Source organism: Salvelinus namaycush, chromosome 6 (genome assembly GCF_016432855.1).
Source record: "Salvelinus namaycush isolate Seneca chromosome 6, SaNama_1.0, whole genome shotgun sequence".
In the NCBI taxonomy this organism is placed as follows: Eukaryota; Metazoa; Chordata; class Actinopteri; order Salmoniformes; family Salmonidae; genus Salvelinus; species Salvelinus namaycush.
The window spans coordinates 27,084,266-27,102,148 of record NC_052312.1 but is presented as its reverse complement, the minus strand read 5'-3'; the positions used below and the strand labels follow the sequence as shown (position 1 = coordinate 27,102,148).

The 17,883-nt window shown below is 40.8% G+C and overlaps 1 protein-coding gene across 1 annotated transcript in view; it reads right to left on the bottom strand.

Moving 5' to 3' along the window:
* Positions 1 to 10,102, bottom strand: part of LOC120049832 (6-phosphofructo-2-kinase/fructose-2,6-bisphosphatase-like) — an 89,329-nt gene extending 79,227 nt beyond the window's left edge. The window contains exons 1-2 of the mRNA XM_038996286.1: positions 9,878 to 10,102; positions 9,328 to 9,453 (exon numbers count right to left, since the gene is read on the bottom strand). Coding sequence (XP_038852214.1) covers positions 9,328 to 9,453; positions 9,878 to 9,968 — 217 coding nt within the window. The 5' untranslated portion in view covers positions 9,969 to 10,102. The remainder of the gene's footprint in view (positions 1 to 9,327; positions 9,454 to 9,877) is intronic.
* Positions 10,103 to 17,883: the final 7,781 nt, after the last annotated feature.

Below are 17,883 nucleotides of genomic sequence, written 5' to 3'. Positions count from 1 at the left end.
TGGACACACCTAATCATTCAAGGGTTTTTCTAAACATATGGAATCATGTAGTAACCAAAAAAGTATTAAACAAATCAAAATATATTTTATATTTTAATTTTTCAAAGTAGCCACCCTTTGCCTTGATGACAGCTTTTCACACTCTTAGCATTCTCTCAACCAGCTTCACAAGGAAAGCTTTTCCAACAGTCTTGAAGGAGTTCCCACATGCGCTGAGCGCTTGTTGGCTGTTTTCCTTCACGCTGCAGTTCAACTCATCCCAAACCACCTCAATTGGGTCCAGGTCGGGTGATTGTGGAGGCCAGGTCATCTGATGCAGCACTCCATCAATCATCTTCTTGGTCAAATAGCCCTTACACAGCCTGGAGGTGCGTTGGGTCATTGTACTGTTGAAAAACAAATTATAGTCCCACTAAGTGCATACCAGATGGGATGGCGTATCACTGCAGAATGCTGTGGTAGACATGCTGGCTAAGTGTGCCTTGAATTCTAAATAAAATCACAGACAGTGTCACCAGAAAAGCAACCCCACACCATCACACCTCCTCCTCTATGCTTCACGGTGGGAACCACACATGCGGAGATCATTCATTAACCTACTCTGCGTCTCACAAAGACACTGCGGTTGGAACCAAAAGTGTCAAATTTGGACACATCATACCAAAGGACAGATTTCCACCAATCTAATGTCTATTGCTCGTGTTTCTTGGCCCAAGCAAGTCTATTATTTTTATTGGTGTCCTTTAGTAGTGTTTTATTTGCAGCAATTCAACCATGGCCTGATTCATGCAGTCTCCCCTGAACAGTTGATGTTGAGATGTGTCTGTTATTTGAACTTATTTGAACTCTGTTATTTGGGCTGCAATCTGAGGTGTAGTTATTCTAATGAACTGATCCTATGCAGCAGAGGTAACTCTGGGTTTTCCTTTCCTGTGGCAGACCTCATGAGATCCAGTTTCATCATAGCGCTTGATGTTTTTTGCGACTACACTTGAAGAAACTTTTAAAGTTGTTGTAATTTTTCGGATTGACTGACCTTCGTGTCTTGATGGACTGTCGTTCCTCTTTGTTTATTTGAGCTGTTCTTGCCATAATATGGACTTGGTCTTTTACCAAATAGGACTATCTTCTATAGACCATCCCTACCTTGTCACAACACAATTGATTGGCTCAAAAACATTCAGAAGGAAAGAAATTCCACAAATTAACTTTGAACAAGTCACACCTGTTAACTGAAATGCATTCCAGGTGACTACCTCATGAAGCTTGAAGCTGGTTGAGAGAATGCCAGAAGTGTGTAAAATTGTCATCAAGGCAAAGGGTGGCTAATTTGTTTTGTTTAACACTTTTTTGGTTACTACATGATTCCGTATGTGTTATTTCATCGATTTGAGGTCTTCACTATTATTCTAAAATGTAAAAATATAGAAAAACCCTTGAATGAGTAGCTGTGTCCAAACTTTTGACTGGTACTGTAGCTGTACCATGATATTTGCACTGCTACTAGGTAACCCCCCAATTGTTCTCCACAATCCCACCCAGTAAAGCCCCTCCCCATCCCAAGTTGGGGTGTCGTCCCAGTGACCGGCAAGCCACCCCTGTCCTTTCGGATCCCTGTTCTGCCCAAGAACAGAAGCAGATCAACCGCTAAAAGCATTTCCAATGCCCTCACCTCCATTTTCTTTAAATATAGCTATTAAAAAACCATATGTATTAAAACATCTTGTGTATCTTAATTTCCATTATTAACAATTAATATAATTAATAATAATGTTGACAGTTCATGCAAAATATTGTTACCTATAACCAGGATTGTCATTGCATTACATTTTTACAATTATTTTAGCAAACAATTATTGTGATTCATCCTGTATTGTTCCTAACATCCTTACCCCCTAGCAACAGATGTGGGACACACACACACACACACACACACACACACACACACACACACACACACACACACACACACACACACACACACACACACACACACACACACACACACACATCATGGTTCCACCTGTGACCGTAGGGCAGCAGAGACCGTCTTAGAGACATTAACGACACTCAGGTGTGTCCAATTTACTCATTATTATTACACTGTTAAGGATAAACATAATACTTTACTGAGAAACGGTAGCCGTAAGACCAGAGTACACTTGAAAAAACAACAAACACTAAGTCTCAAACTCACTCAGGAAACGAAAGCACACTGTAAACAATTCAAGCTTCTGCAAAGGACAACAGAAAACACACCTCTTAATGGCTGGGGGGCAGTATTGAGTAGCCTGGATGAATAAGGTGCCCAGAGTAAACTGACTGCTACTCAGGCCCAGAAGCTAAAATATGCATAATCTGACACTGTGGTGGGATTAACAACAAGATTATATTTAAAATGGTGTAAAATACTTGTATGTTTGAGGAATTTTAATTGTGAGATTTCTGTTGTTTGAATTTGGCGCCCTACACTTTCACTGGCTGTTGTCATATCGATGCCGTTAACGGGATCAGCCGTAAGAAGTTCACTTCTTTGGGATAGGGGGCGGTATTTTGACGTCCGGATGAAAAGCGTGCCCAAAGTAAACGCCTGCTACTCAAGCCCAGAAGCTAGGATATGCATATATGCATATTGGTATATCTGGATAGAAAACACTCTGAAGTTCCTAAAACTGTTCAAATAATGTCTGAGTTTAACAGAACTGAAATGGCAGGCGAAACCCAGAGGACAAACCTTAAAAAATAAAATAAAATCAGCATACCACTGATTTCAATACTTGGCACTTTTATAATAGGGCGAAATGGTCCCCGATTGCAGTTCCTAGGGCTTCCACCAGATGTCAATAGTCTTTAGAAAGAGTTTCAGGCTGGTTTTTGGAAAAATTAGGGAGAAGTTGTAGTTTTTCTATGTGGCTCCCTTTTTGGCTGTAGTGTTTCCAAGCGCATGGCCGAGAGAGTGCGTTCTTTTTGTTTATCTCCGGTAAAGACAATAACGTTTCTCCGTACTAAATTGTATCGTTTATTTGTGTTTTAGGGTACCTAAGTATTGATTATAAACGTTGATTGACTTGTTTGGATAAGTTTATTGGTAACGTTTGGGATTCATTTTGTATGCATTTTGAAGGAAGGAAACCGAGTGGGTTATTGACTGAAGTGCGCCAGCTAAACGGAGTTTTTATGGATATAAAGAAGGAATTCATCGAACAAAAGGACCCTTATATCGCTATTTCTGACTTTCGTGTCGCAACTCCCTGGTTGAAAATGATTTGTTATGCATTTGTGTGCTGGACGCTGTCCTCAGATAATCACATGGTTTGCATTCGCCGTAAAGGCTTTTTGAAATCTGACACCTTGGCTGGATTAAAAAAACTACTTTATGATGTTTTTATCACATATATCAAATAAAATCAGAGCCGGAGATATCTAACGTGTATACCGAAAGCTTTTCAGAAGGCAATCTCGGGTTCCTTCTCGCGCCTTCCAAGACAATGAAATTTCCAGACACGTCATTCCAAAAGCTCTTGTTCGGCCTCAGATCAAGCTAGACACCCCATTCCACCTCTCACTGCCTGTTGACATCTAGTGGAAGGCGTTTGCAGTGCATGTATATCCATAGATTTCAGGCAAATTAATAGGAAGGCCCTGGAACAGAGCCTCGATTTCAGATTTTTCACTTCCTATCAGGAAGTTTGCGGCAAAATGAGTTCTGTTTTACTCACAGATATAATTCAAACGGTTTTAGAAACTAGAGAGTGTTTTCTATCCAATAGTAATACTAATATGCATATTGTACGAGCAAGAATAGAGTACGAGGCAGTTTAATTTGGGCACGATTTTTTACAAAGTGAAAATAGCGCCCCCCTATTGACAAATTTGAGGCGGTCACCAACTTGTCCCACCTTACTCAAGCAGGTCCAGAAGTTCCGTCAATTTTTACAAGCAGAGCCTCTCACGGTCCTAACCCGCAAGTCTCAAACCCGTCTTTGCTGGACTTCTGAGGATGAGAGGGCATTCATGGAGCTCAAGACACATTTCACTTCTGGACCCATCTTTGTTCATCCTAGTCGTCCCTTTGTGGTAGGGGTGGACGCCTCGGACACTGGCACAGGTGCGGTCCTTTCACAATGAAAGGAGGAGGACAAGAAACTGCAGCCATTCGCCTTTATCTCCAAGCGGTTCTCACCAGCAGAACGTAACTACGATGTAGGCAACCGGGAGCTTTGGCAGTTAAGTGGACCCTTGAGGGGTGGAGACACTGGTTGGAAGGGGCACCTCATCCTTTCGTGATCTGGACGGACCATAAGAACTTGGTCTCCATTCAAGAAGCCAAGAGGTTGCACGCTCGCCAGGCTAGGTGGGCTCTGTTTTTTAACATGTTCGATTTCACACTAGCCTATCGCCCGGGATCCAAGAACCAGAAAGCAGACACCCTGTCCCACCTACACAATGTCTCTAACAAGGAGAGGGACGGCAAACTCATCATCCTCAGCTTCCACATTGTGGCCCCTGTGAAATGGAGTATGGGACCAGCCGGACCTGGTCCCACCTGTCCGTAGACTTTATCACAGGGTTACCTCCATCTCAAGGGCTTACCACTATCCTGGTAGTCAGTTCCCCAAGGCAGCCCATTTCATTGCCTTACCCAAGTTGCCCTCAGCGAAGGATACCGCTGATCTCATGATTACCCATGTCTTTCGACTACACGGACTTCCCTACACAAGGGACGCATGAAAATCCTCATTAATCATAGGGCAAATGGATGGTCCTTAGATATCCGCGGATGCTATTAAAATAGGACGACGGCCTCAGGTCACCCCCCCCCCCCCCCCAAGGCCTGGTCTTCCAGGAAGTCATAAAAGAGTTTCCAAGACACTTGGGTTCCAAGATATACATGTATTTGAGATTTTATTCTGCTGTACAGGAAAATTCCACCAGATGGCAACTGACTGTATATGGCAAATTTACATTTCATAACCAAATGGACAACGGTACAGACTTCAAAGACGAATAATCACAAGACTAGGTACATTGAAACGTCCTCGGTCCATAGAGACGGACCACACAAGTTTCAGTCCAATAGCTCTTTCAGGACCCCGTAGCAACGCATGAAAAAAGGGAATTTTCAGCACTAATTAACTTTTTGGGGATAGGGGGTAGCATTTTCACTTTTGGATGAATAGCGTGCCCAGAGTGAACTGCCTCCTACTCTGTCCCAGATGCTAATATATGCATATTATTAGTAGTATTGGAAAGAAAACACTCTGAAGTTTCTAAAACTGTTTGAATGATGTCTGTGAGTATAACAGAACTCATATGGCAGGCAAAAACCTGAGAAAAAATCCAACCAGAAAGTGGGAAATCTGAGGTTTGTAGGTTTTCAAGTCTTTGCCTATCCAATATACAGTGTAAAATTTGGTCCACTTCCTAAGGCTTCCACTAGATGTCAACAGTCTTTAGAACCTTGTTTCGGGCTTCTACTGTGAAGGAGGAGAGAATAAGAGCTGATTGAGTACGAGGTCTGGCAGAATGCCATCCCATTTAACTTTCACACATTAACAAGTCCAAGACACCAGATGAAAGGTGCACATCTTGTGAATCAAGCCAACATGTCCGATTTTTAAAATGTTTTACAGGGAAGACAAAATATGTAAATCTATTAGCTAACCACGTTAGCAAAAGACACAACTTTTCTAACTCCATCAGTTTCTTACTCCATCAGGTGCTATCACAAATTCGACCAAATAAAGATATAAATAGCCACTAACCAAGAAACAAATTCATCAGATGACAGTCTGATAACATATTTATTGTATAGCATATGTTTTGTTCGAAAAATTTGCATATTTCATGTATAAACCATAGTTTACATTTCAGCTACAATCCGAAATTGCACCGAAAGCAGCCATAATATTTACAGACACCAACGTCAAATAGCTAATTACTCATCATAAAACATTTCTGAAAAATACATAGTCTGCAGCAATTGAAAGACAGGCATCTTGTGATTCCAAACAATATTTCCGATTTATTAAATGTTTTACAGCGAAAACAAAATGTATCGCTATATTAGCGTAGCTACAATAGACAGACACAATTGGGCGCCCACGGCCAGTTCACATGCACGACAGATATATGAAATAACATCATAAAATGGGTCTTACTTTTGCTGATCTTTCATCAGAATGTTGAAGAAGGTGTCCTCTGTCCAGATGAGTCGTTGTTTCGATTCAGAATGGCAAATTTCCCTCTTCAATTAGCATTGGCACTAGCCGATGGCATAAATTTCTCCAACGTAAACACAGTCAGAGGACGGAACACGGCAAAACTCCCGAATAAAGTTTCAATAATCTGATTAAACTATATTGAAAAAACATACATTACGATGATATGGTCACATGTATCAAAAAAAATTCGAGCCGGAGTTGTTAGCCGTTCGTTACGAAGGCAAAACAGAAGTCAGTCCCACTTCCTTCAGAGTACCGGAAGTGGACGGTCAAGTCAAAGAAATAGGTTTTTTTCCACCACAGAACAAGATGAGCACAAACATTTCTTCTCTGACATCCTCTTTACACCAATAGGAAGGCGTATAGAGTGTCAGCAGACTCCTAAGTGTCAAGACCATGTATAGGCATCAAGTTGAAAAGAGCATTGATTTCTGACATTTCACTTCCTGGTCAGGAAAAGTGCTGCAGAAGGACTTCTGTTTCACTCAGAGAAATAATTCCAACTGTTTTAGAAACTAGAAAGTGTTTTCTATCCAAAAAGAATAATAATATTCATATTGTACGAGCAAGATTTGAGTAGGAGGCCGTTTGAAATGGGCACGATTTCACTGGCTACTCAACACTTTGCCTTGCAGCCATAAGAAGTTAAAGATGGACTCGCAGAAGCTCGCTCCATGCTACATAGGACCATTCAAGATCCTGAGTCACATCAACCCGGTCAACTATTGTCTCGAGCTTCCCAGGGCTATGAGGGTCTGTCCATCCTTCCATGCCTCCCGTCTCAAGTTAGTAATGACCAGTCCCTTCTCTCCCCCTACACCTGCCCCTCCGCCCCCTCGACTTGTTGATGGTCGCCCGGCCTACACAGCCCGCCGTCTGTTGGATGCTTGTTGGGTCCGAGGCACCCTGCGATACCTGGTGGACTGTGAGGGCTAGGCCCCGAGGAGCGGGCATGGGTGGCTGCCCAGGACATCCTGGATCCAGGACTCTTTTGGGACTTCAACCAACTGTTTGGTGGTCGCCCTGGCTCCGCGGCTGGAGCCGCTCCTGAAGGGGGTACTGTCATGGTTCCACCTGTGACCAGAGGGCGGCAGAGGCCGTCCTAGAGACATTAACGACACTCAGGTGTTTCCAATTTACTCATTATGATTTTTTGGTTAAAAGAAGTGTGTTTTCTGTTGTCCTTTGCAGAAGCTAGAATAGTTTACCTTGTGCGTTCGTTTCCTGAGTGAGTTTGAGACTTAGTGTTTTGTTGTGTGTCTTATGGTACATTTAGTTGGAACGCCTATCCTGTTGTGGTATCTGGTTAACATGTTGTGGTATTGGGTTGTGTTGTGTTAAATTGTGTTGTGTTGTGTAGCGGTACCTTTTGTTGGAAATCCTATCCAGTTGATGTATCTGGTTAACTTCTTGTGTTGTGTCATGTGGTATTGTGTTTTGTTGTGTTGATGTACCTTTTAATTGGAACTCCTATCCCGTTGAGGTATTTGGTTAAAGGGGGCAGCATTTTCACGTTTGGATGAAAAGCGTGACCAGAGTAAACTGCCTCCTACTCAGTCCCATATGCTAATATATGCATATTATTATTAGTATTGGATAGAAAACACTCTAAAGGTTCTAAAACTGTTTGAGTCATGTCTGTGACTATAACAGAACTTATTTGGCAGGCAAAGCCCCGAGGACAAACTTTTTTAGGTCACTCTCTTTTCAATAAGGATTTCATTGGGAATCCAGATTTCTAAGGGACCTTCCTGCAGTTCCTATCGCTTCCACTGGATGTCAACAGTCTTTAGAAATTGGTTGAGGTTTTTCCTTTGAGAAATGAAGAAGTAGCCATGTTCAGAATGAGGCTCCAGTGAAGTGTACTGTTTGTTAGAGGCGTGTAACCAGAAAGCTTGCTACACATTGTTTTCCTCCGGTATTGAACACAGATCATCCCGTCTTCAATTTTATCGATTATTTACATTAAAAAATACCTAAAGTTGTATTACAAAAGTAGTTTGAAATGTTTGGACAAAGCTTACAGGTAACTTTTGAGATATTTTGTAGTTGTCACGTTTGTCGTATGGTGGAAGAGAGGAGGACCAAGGCGCAGCGTGATATAAATACATTCTTCTTATTTATTTACCGAAACGAAGAACACTAAACACACTATCAAAATAACAAACGAATGTAACGCTATATAATCAATAAGTGCAGACACAGGCAACTTACACATAGACAATAACCCACGAAATACCCAACGGAATATGGCTGCCTAAATATGGTTCCCAATCAGAGACAACAATAAACAGCTGCCTCTAATTGAGAACCAATCTAGGCAACCATAGACATACAAACACCTAGACAAGTTAACACCCCATAAACATACAAAACCCATAGACAAGAAAAAACACATACATCCCCCATGTCACACCCTGGCCTAACCAAAATAATAAAGAAAACAAAGATAACTAAGGTCAGGGCGTGACAGTAGTCACGTTGTGCAAGTTGGAACCAGTGTTTTTCTGGATCTAATGCGCCAAATAAATGGACATTTTGGATATATATCGACGGAATTAATCGAACAAAAGGACCATTTGTGATGTTTATGGGACATATTGGAGTGCCAACAGAAGAAGCTCGTCAAAGGTAGGGCATGAATTATATCTTTATTTCTGCGTTTTGTGTCACGCCGGGAGGGTTGAAATATGATGGTCTGTGATTGTTAGCTGGGGTGCTATCCTCAGATAATAGCATTGTTTGCTTTCGCCGTAAAGTGTTTTTGAAATCTGACACGTTGGCTGGATTCACAACAAGTGTAGCTTTAATTTGGTGTATTGAATGTGTGATTTCATGAAAGTTAAATTTTTATGGAAATTTATTTGAATTTGGCGCTCTGCATTTTCACTGGATGTTGGCCAGGTGGGACGCTACCGTCCCACATATCCCAGAGAGGTTAACGTGCTGGTATTGGGTTGTGATGTGTTGTGTTGAGATACCTTTAGTTGGAATTCCTATCCAGTTGAGGTATCTGGTTAACTTCTTGTATTGTGTTGTGGCACCTTTTGTTGGAACTCCTATCCAGTTGAGGTATCTAGTTAATTTTGTGTGTGTGTGGTACCTTTAGTGGGAACTCCTATCCAGTTGAGGTATCTGGTTAACTTCTTGGAGATGTAGGTCTTCCCTCTAGCAGGCAGCCCCACCATCACAATCATGGTAGGAGAGTTAGTGAACTGGGGAACGGACGCTGAAAAACACACACAAACATACACACACAGATGGATTAAAAACTGACATGACACACACATACACATGTATTGGAGTTATTAAAAGATCACAGAACACACACACACATCAATTTTAGAGAAATGGATAGATCACGTAACACACACGCACAGATGTACGCACACAACGACACACATAGACACGGCCTTGGTCTTAGGGGTGAACGGCCCTTAGGTCTCTCTCAGAGAGATACAGTGTTCCATACTGCAAGTCATACCCTGGCCCCAACACACACACACACACAAACACACAATTTGAAACAATACTAAAGTTCTGTTGGTTACGAGCACCAACCTGTCCTGTACAGGTAATGAACCACAGAGAGACCGACCGGTATGTGTGTCTGTTGTTTCCATGTGTATATTTGTGTGTATGTGTGTACTTACACCCTCGACGTCGGTACAGCTTGCTACTCATGGAGGGAATCCAAATCTTCTCTAAAGGGTTCTGAGTTAGCTTGGTCTGCCTCTGAGACATGATTTACAAAACAGTGTCCGTATGTAAGCGAGAGAGAGACGGAGGAGAGCAAGATGGAGAAAGAGAGAGAGAGTAGCCTGGAGAGAGACAAGGTGTGTGACACAGTTTGAGAAACTGTCTGTGTGGGTCACCTCATGATGGGAGCGGCCTAACTCTCTGTGTGTGTGTGTGTGTGTGTGTGTGTGTGTGTGTGTGTGTGTGTGTGTGTGTGTGTGTGTGTGTGTGTGTGTGTGTGTGTGTGTGTGTGTGTGTGGTATCGGTACTTGCTCCTCCTCTCCAAGTGGGTTACATGGTGTGAGGTTATACAGATGTATGGGCTACTTCCCGAGTGGGAGGAGATACAGTACCAGGGCTTTATAGAACTGGAAGGAGTAGAACAGATATTCGCCAAACACTCTGAGCTACCCAACCATGACCACTATAACAGTCACCAAATGTTGTGGGAATGTCAGGTCTACTCATGATGCTAATTATCTGATTCTGTCATTGTCTGATTCTCTAATTCTCCAATTCTTTAACTTCTACTTCATCACAATCCCGGATCCGGGAGCACCCCCATCAGTAAAAAAGCTGACTAGCATAGCCTAGCATAGCGTCACAAGTAAATACTAGCATCTAAATATCATTAAATCACAAGTCCAAGACACCAGATGAAAGATACACATCTTGTGAATCCAGCCATCATTTCTGATTTTTAAAATGTTTTACAGGGAAGACACAATATGTATTTCTATTAGCTAACCACGATAGCAAAAGACACAACTTTTTTTTCCCACCATTTTTTTCCTGCATAGGTAGCTATCACAATTTCGACCAAATAAAGATATAAATAGTCACTAACCAAGAAACAACTTCATCAGATGACAGTCTGATAACATATTTATTGTATAGCATATGTTTTGTTAGAAAAATGTGCATATTTCAGGTATAAATCATAGTTTTACATTGCAGCCACCATCACAACTCTCACCAAAGCGACTAGAATAACTACAGAGAGCAACGTGAATTACCTAAATACTCATCATAAAACATTTATGAAAAATACACAGCGTACAGCAAATGAAAGACAAAGATGTTGTGAATCCAGCCAATATTTCAGATTTTTTAAGTGTTTTACAGCGAAAACACAATATAGCATTATATTAGCTTACTACAATAGCCAACCACACAACAGCATTGATTCAAGCCAAAAATAGCGATAACGAATAAACCAGCAAAAGATATTAATTTTTTCACTAACCTTCTCAAACTTCTTCAGATGACAGTCCTATAACATCATATTACACAATACATATAGAGTTTGTTCGAAAATGTGCATATTTAGCGGCACAAATCGTGGTTATACAATATGAATAGTAGCCAAAATGCAAACAAAATGTCGGGAGAAATCTTGGGAGAGGCACCTATTCTAATCGATAACTAATCATAAACTTGACTAGAAAATACAGGTTGGACAGCAAATGAAAGATACATTAGTTCTTAATGCAATCGCTGTGTTAGATTTTTAAAATTAACGTTACTACAACACACAGCGTGCGTTAAATCGTGCCCATTTCAAACGGCCTCGTACTCAATTCTTGCTCGTACAATATGCATATTATTATTACTATTGGATAGAAAACACTCTCTAGTTTCTAAAACCGTTTGAATTATTTCTCTGAGTGAAACAGAAGTCATTCTGCAGCACACTTCCCTGACCATTAAGTGGAATGTCAGAAATCGATGCTCTGTTCAACTTCCTGCCTATACATGGGCATGATACGTAAGAGTCTACATACACTTCATACACCTTCCCCTGGTTGTCAAGAGGTGGTGAGAGAAACAAAATCGTGTTTATCTTGGTCTGAGGTGGAATTAAAGCTCTTTGTTTGACGTGACCATCCACTTCCTGTTTCTGGAGCGCGCGAAAGAGGACATGGATTTGCCTTCTGTTTTGCTCTCGTTATGGACGACTAACATCTCCGTCTTAGATTTTATTTGATACATGTGACCATATCATCGTAAAGTATGTTTTTTCAATATAGTTTAATCAGATTATTGAATTTTTTTCGGGAGTTTTGCCGTGTTCCGTTCTCTGACTTTGTTTACGTTGGAGAGATCCGTGCCACTTGGCAAGTGCCCATGCTAAATCAAGAGGGAAATTTGCCATTCCAGATCCAAACAACGACTGTTCTGGACAAAGGACACCTTGTCCAACATTCTGACGGAAGATCACCAAAAGTAAGAAACATTTTATGATGCTATTTCTAATATCTGTCGTGCATGTGAACTGGTCGTGGGCGCCCAAGTGTTTCTGGCTATTGTGGCTATGCTAATATAACGCTACATTTTGTTTTCGCTGTAAAACATTTAATAAATCGGAAATATTGTCTGGAATCACAAGATGCCTGTCTTTCAATTGCTGTACACTATGTATTTTTCAGAAATGTTTTATGATGAGTAATTAGGTATTTGACGTTGGTGTCTGTAAATATTATGGCTGCTTTCGGTGCAATTTCTGATTGTAGCTGAAATGTAAACTATGATTTATACCTGAAATATGCAAATTTTTCGAACAAAACATATGCTATACAATAAATATGTTATCAGACTGTCATCTGATGAAGTTGTTTCTTGGTTAGTGGCTATTTATATCTTTATTTGGTCGAATTTGTGATAGCTACTGATGGAGTAAAAAACTGATGGAGTAAGAAAAGTGGTGTCTTTTGCTAACGTGGTTAGCTAATAGATTTACATATTTTGTCTTCCCTGTAAAACATTTTAAAAATCGGACATGTTGGCTTGATTCACAAGATGTGTACCTTTCATATGTTGTATTGGACTTGTTAATGTGTGAAAGTTAAATATTTAAAAAATATATATTTTGAATTTCGCGCCCTGCACTTTGAGCTGGCTGTTGTCATAAGTGTACTGACGTCGGGCTTGCACGCCAAACAGGTTATAGCGAGACCGCACCTAGATTATTGGCAGAATATGTGTTCTACATTTTTCAACAGAACAACGATTTAACATCATATATAGTTCTTACTTTTTGATGAACTCCCATCAGAATCTTGGGCAAGGTGTCCTTAGTCCAAAAGAATCGTTGCTTGGTTGTAGATTGTCCTCTTCAACGTTCGAATTAGCAGTAAACATTAGCCATGTGGCAAAGATGTGTCCGACTCACTAAAACGCAGGACAAATAAATATCCGAAAATCGCAATATACCGATATAAACTGATATAACTCGGTTTAATATAACAACATTATGATGTCTTTAACACCTGTATCAAATAAAAACAGAGCCACGTATATTTAAGGCCTATAACCGGAGCGTTCTAGAACCACAGCCAGAGGTCCTTCCTGCGTCAGAGCGAAGTAAACAAAGGCCGGACCCCACGTTCCCAGGCCATTTATAACCTCTCAGTTCTGCCTAGCAACTCCATTTCAATTCTCACTATTCACTGACACCCAGGGGAAGACGTATGCAGTGCATCTCAACCAATAGAAGACAGGCAGATTTATAAACAGATCTCAGAACAGCAAGCAGATTTCAGCATTCTCACATCCTCATAGGAAAATTGCTCTAAGTCCAGTTCTGTTTTACTCACAGATATAATTCAAACGGTTTTAGAAACTAGAGAGTGTTTTCTATCCAATAGTAATAATAATATGCATATTGTACGAGCAAGAATTGAGTACGAGGCAGTTTAATTTGGGAACGAAATTATTACAAAGTGCAAACAGCACCCCCTATTGAGAAGAAGTTTTAAACAGGTCAACATTCACAAGGCCGCAGGGCCAGACAGATTACCAGGACGTGTATTCCGAGCATGCGCTGACCAACTGGCAAATGTCTTCACTGACATTTTCAACCTGTCCCTGACCGAGTCTGTAATACCAACATGTTTCAAGCAGACTACCATAGTCCCTGTGCCCACAAACACTAAGGTAACCTGCCTAAATGACTACCGACCCGTAGCACTCACGTCTGTAGCTATGAAGTGCTTTGAAAGGCTGGTCATGGCTCACATCAACACCATTATCCCAGAAACCAATTTGCAGACCGCCTCAACAGATCCACAGATGATGCAATCTCTATTGCACTCAACACTGCCCTTTCCCACAAGGACAAAAGGAACACCTATGTGAGAATCCTATTCATTGACTACAGCTCAGAGTTCAACACCATAGTGCCCTCAAAGCTCATCACTAAGCTAAGGACCCTGGGACTAAACACCTCCCTCTGCAACTGGATCCTGGACTTCCTGCCGGGCCACCCCCAGGTGGTAAGGGTAGGGAACAACACATCCGCCACACTGATCCTCAACACTGGAGACCCCAGGGGTGCGTGCTCAGTCCACTCCTGTGCTCCCTGTTCACTCATGACTGTATGGCTATGCAAGACTCCAACACCATCATCAAGTTTGCCGTTGACACAACAGTGGTAGGCCTGATCACCGACAACGATCAGACAGCCTATAGGGAGGAGGTCAGAGACCTTGTTGTGTGGTGCCAGGACAACAACCTCTCCCTCAACGTGATCAAGACAAAGGAGATGATTGGGGCTGTAGTGGAACAGGTTGAGACCTTCAAGTTCCTTGGTGTCCACATCACCAACAAACTATCATGGTCCAAACACACTTAGACAGTCATGAAGAGGGCACGCAAAGCCTATTTCCCCTCAGGAGACTGAAAAGTTTTGTCATGGGTCTTCAGATCTTCAAAAGTTTCTACAGCTGCACCATCGAGAGCATCCTGACTGGTTGCATCACTGCCTGGTATGGCAACTGCTCTGCCTCTGACCGCAAGGCACTACAGAGAGTAGTGCATATGGCCCAGTACATCACTAGGGCCAAGTTCCTGCCATCCAGGACCTCTGTGTCAGGCGGTGTCACAGGAAGGCCCTAAAAATTGTCAAAGACTCCAGCCACCCTAGTCATCGACTGTTCTCTCTGCTACCGCACGGCAAGCGGTACCAGAGCGCCAAGTTGAGGTCCAAAAGGCTTCTTAACAGCTTCTACCCCCAAGCCATAAGACTCCTGAACAGCTAATCAAAGGGCCACCCAGACACCTCTTTTACGCTGCTGCTACTCTCTGTTAATAATCTATGCATAGTCACTTTAACTCTACCTACGTGTACATATTACCTCAATTACCTCAACTAACCAGTGCCCCCGCACATTAACTCTGTACCGGTACCCCCTGTATATAGCCTCGCTTGTTATTTTACTGCTGCTGTTTAATAATTTGTTACTTTTATTTTCTATTTTTTACTTAACACTTTTTAAAAAAATCTTAACTTCTTTAAGCATTGTTGGTTAAGGGCTTGTAAGTAAGTGTTTCACTGTAAGGTAAACACCTGTTGTTTTCGCCGCATGTGACAAATACAATTTGATTTAATACGCCGTACCACCTTGTTTACCCCATACTAGCCTGTATTACACTGTAATACCCCACACCACTCTGTATTATACCACACTACCCTATATTTCCCAATATTAGCCCATACAACCCTGTACTACCCCATATTACCCTGTTATAGCCTGTATTACCCCATAGCACCCTGTATTACCTCATACTAATCTGTAATTCCCCATACTACCCTTTATTACCCATTTACCTTGTATTACCCCATACTACATCATTAATTAAATTTAAACTTACAAATTACCAAACCCGGTCTCACTTGGATAACACCCCTTCGGTCTCCACATAGTTGGGTAAAGCTGCTTGAAATTTTATTTGGGCCCTTAATGTGGAACAACTTACAGAGCTCCCTGAAATTAGATGTTCTGGTTTCCCTTGGTCGGTTCAGAGTATTGATCGGAGACCTCTATGTTGATAAATGTGTCTGTTTTCTAAATATGTTTTGTAATTTTGTATATTGCATATGTTTGATTGTCACGCCCTGACCATAGAGAGCCATTGTTTCTCTATGGTGAAGTGGGTCAGGGTGTGACTGGGGGTGATCTAGTTTATTTATTTCTATGTGGTGTTCTAGTTTATTTTCTATGTTGGTGATTTGTGTGATTCCCAATTAGAGGCAGCAGTTCATCGTTGTCTCTAATTGGGGATCATATTTAAGTAGCTGTTTTTCCCACCTGTGTTTATGGGATATTGTTTTGAGTTAGTGCACGTAGCACCTCTGTAGTCACGGTTCGTTGTTTCTTTATTTGTTTTGTTCTAAGTTTTCACTTTAATATATAATGTGGAACTTAAATCCGCTGCGCATTGGTCCGATATTTATTCCAGCGAACGTGACATTAATGTATTTATGTAAAAGAGACAACTGTCAATAAATAAATAAAAATGTATAAACAATACTCCGTTCTACTCAATACTTCCCTGTAATAGCTCATACTACCCTGCATTACCAATTTGCTATGTGTTAACCAATACTGTATTACCCCATTCGACCCCATATATATATATATATATATATATGTAACTATTTTTATTGGTATTTTCTTTCACAGTTACAGTAAACAATGTTTGAAATACAGTACATTGCACATGTGGTTTTATACATTTGAAATACCATAGGAACAAGCTTTTTGAATGAGGTAGGAATGTATATGACATACGAAAATATAAAATACTTAAGTAATACTTTTATAACAAAACATACTATAGAAACAACAAAGTACACAAAAAAACATGGCTAGTCTTCAAAACAAATAGAAAAATTATAATAAGACAGGCTAATATTAAACACTCACAAAGGTAGATCAATTGAATACAAAGCTTAGGTAGGCAGTTTACTGTAAAGTAGAGGGAAATTGCAGTGTCTATACATACAGTAGGTAAAGAAAGGTTGCCACATGTGGTAGAATTTGTCAGAAGAACCCTGTAGGGTATATTTTATCTTCTCCAATTAAATAAAGTGTAAGACATCTTTAATCCACACAAAATGAGAGGGAGATTTCCACAGATGTAAAATCAACCTTCTTGCCAACAAACTCACAAAGGCTACAAAGTCATATGTATTTTGGTAGTGTTATAGTATCAGGTATTATCCCAAATAATGATGTTATGGCAGTAGGAGCAAAAGGCACTTGTAATACTTTAGATATGGTATCAAAGATGGCAGACAAATAGTTATGTAGAGAAGAGCAGGACCAAAACACATGTATTAATGAAGCAGGAGCTTGCCGACACCTGTCGCAAACAGGATCAATGCACATGAAATATATTTGATTATATCATCATTTATAATTCTAACTCTAATTAATTTATAATTTTGTTTAGGATGTTGTAGAGGTGTGTGTTGTAGAGGTGTGTGTGATGCTAGTAACAATGTTTTAGAAGTGTGTGCGATATTAGTATGTTTGAGGTGTGTGATGTTAGAAATTATGTTTTAGAACTGTATGTGATTCTAGTAGTGATGTTTTAGATGTGTGTGTGATACTACCAAGGATGTTTTAGAGACGTGTGATGTTACTCAGGGTGTTTTAGCTCTGTGTGTGATGTTAGTATGTTTTAGAGGTGTGTGATGTTACTAATGATGTTTTAGAGATGTACCATGTCAGTAATGGTGAAAGCATACCGTGCTGACCAATGCTGGTGTCTGTCTATCACCTCTGACCAAAAAACATCGGCCGGCATTTCATATTAATTTCCCTGTGGCAACCCACTGCTAATACTTGTTGGTGTGGTCTGTTTTCCTCTTAAGGATGTTTTGCACGGAGACAGTTACGCAGGCAACACTCCTCTGCGCAGTGCATCATCAGTTTTTTCATTCAGAAGTGTCAAACTGATATTTTCCCCTGTTCTTTATCTCTATTGTTGTGGAAATATTCAGTTTGAGGCTTTTGATGTTGTTTCCTGTCAGTATGACTTAACTTCCTGAGAGAGCTGCAAACCTACCACGAAAATGAAATGTGTGAGAGAGAGAAAGAGAGAGAGGGAAAGAGAGAGAGGGAGAGAGAGCAAT